This window comes from Mustela nigripes, unplaced genomic scaffold (genome assembly GCF_022355385.1).
Source record: "Mustela nigripes isolate SB6536 unplaced genomic scaffold, MUSNIG.SB6536 HiC_scaffold_1915, whole genome shotgun sequence".
Lineage (NCBI taxonomy): Eukaryota > Metazoa > Chordata > Mammalia > Carnivora > Mustelidae > Mustela > Mustela nigripes.
In genome coordinates this window covers 1-1,031 of record NW_026741322.1, presented here as the reverse complement: position 1 = coordinate 1,031, position 1,031 = coordinate 1, and the positions used below count along the sequence as shown (strand labels likewise).

At 47.4% G+C, this 1,031-nt stretch overlaps 1 protein-coding gene across 1 annotated transcript; it reads left to right on the top strand.

Moving 5' to 3' along the window:
- Nucleotides 1-282: 282 nt before the first annotated feature.
- On the top strand, nucleotides 283-1,025 carry LOC132008887 (olfactory receptor 7G1-like; the record flags this gene model as incomplete). The annotated part of the gene is made up of 1 exon (XM_059387385.1): nucleotides 283-1,025. A coding segment is annotated over exon 1 (725 nt), but the record flags the coding sequence as incomplete, so codon positions are not given.
- Between the last annotated feature and the right edge of the window lie 6 nt (nucleotides 1,026-1,031).

Sequence of the window (1,031 nt, the reverse complement as noted above, 5' to 3'; positions counted from 1 at the left end):
TACAGAGCAGAAGCAGTGGGGAGCAGCAAGGCACAGGGAGAAGCAGACACCCTGCTGAACAGGGAGCCTGATGTGGGACTTGATCTCAGGACCCTGGGATCATGTCCTGAGCCAAAGGGAGGCACTTAACTGAATGAGCCACCCAGGCATCCTGAGGGCACCTACTTCTTGTCCCTCTTTACTAGTCTCCATCCCATCCCAGGACAGTGTTTGTCTCTGGTGGTGCTTCTCCTGCTCATCTAGAAAATACATATTTGATTGTGCTGTCACTCCACCTTCTCTGTCAGATTCATCAACATCATGGAACTCAGAAACAAAACAGGGGTTTCAGAATTCCTTCTTATGGAAGTGACAGAGGACCCAGAATTGAAGCCCTTCCTCTTCATTCTGTTTCTGTCCATATACCTGGTCACCATCCTGGGAAACCTGCTCATGATCCTGGCTGTCATCTCTGACTCCCACCTCCATACCCCCATGTACTTCTTCCTCTCCAACCTGTCCTTTACTGACATCTGCTTAAGCACAACCACCGTCCCAAAGATGCTGGTGAACATCCAGGCACAGATTCAGAGCATCACTTATGCAGGCTGCCTCACACAGATCTACTCTATCCTGGTTTTTGGTGGTTTGGAAAGTTTTCTTCTTGCAGTAATGGCCTATGACCGCTATGTGGCCATTTGTCATCCACTGAGGTACACAGTCATTATGAACTCCCACCTCTGTAGCCTGCTGGTTCTACTCTCCTTCTCCTTTAGCATTGTGGATGCCCTGATGCACAGTCTGATGGTGTTACAGCTGACCTTCTGCACAGACCTTGAAATCCCTCTCTTCTTTTGTGAAGTTGTTCAGGTCATCCAGCTTGCATGTTCTGATACCCTCATCAATAACATCCTGATATATTTTGCAACGAGCATATTTGGTGGTATTCCTCTGTGTGGAATCATTTTCTCTTACACTCAGATAGTGTCCTCTGTTTTGAGAATTCCATCAGCAGGTGGAAAGTATAAAGCTTTTTCCACCTGTGGGTCTCA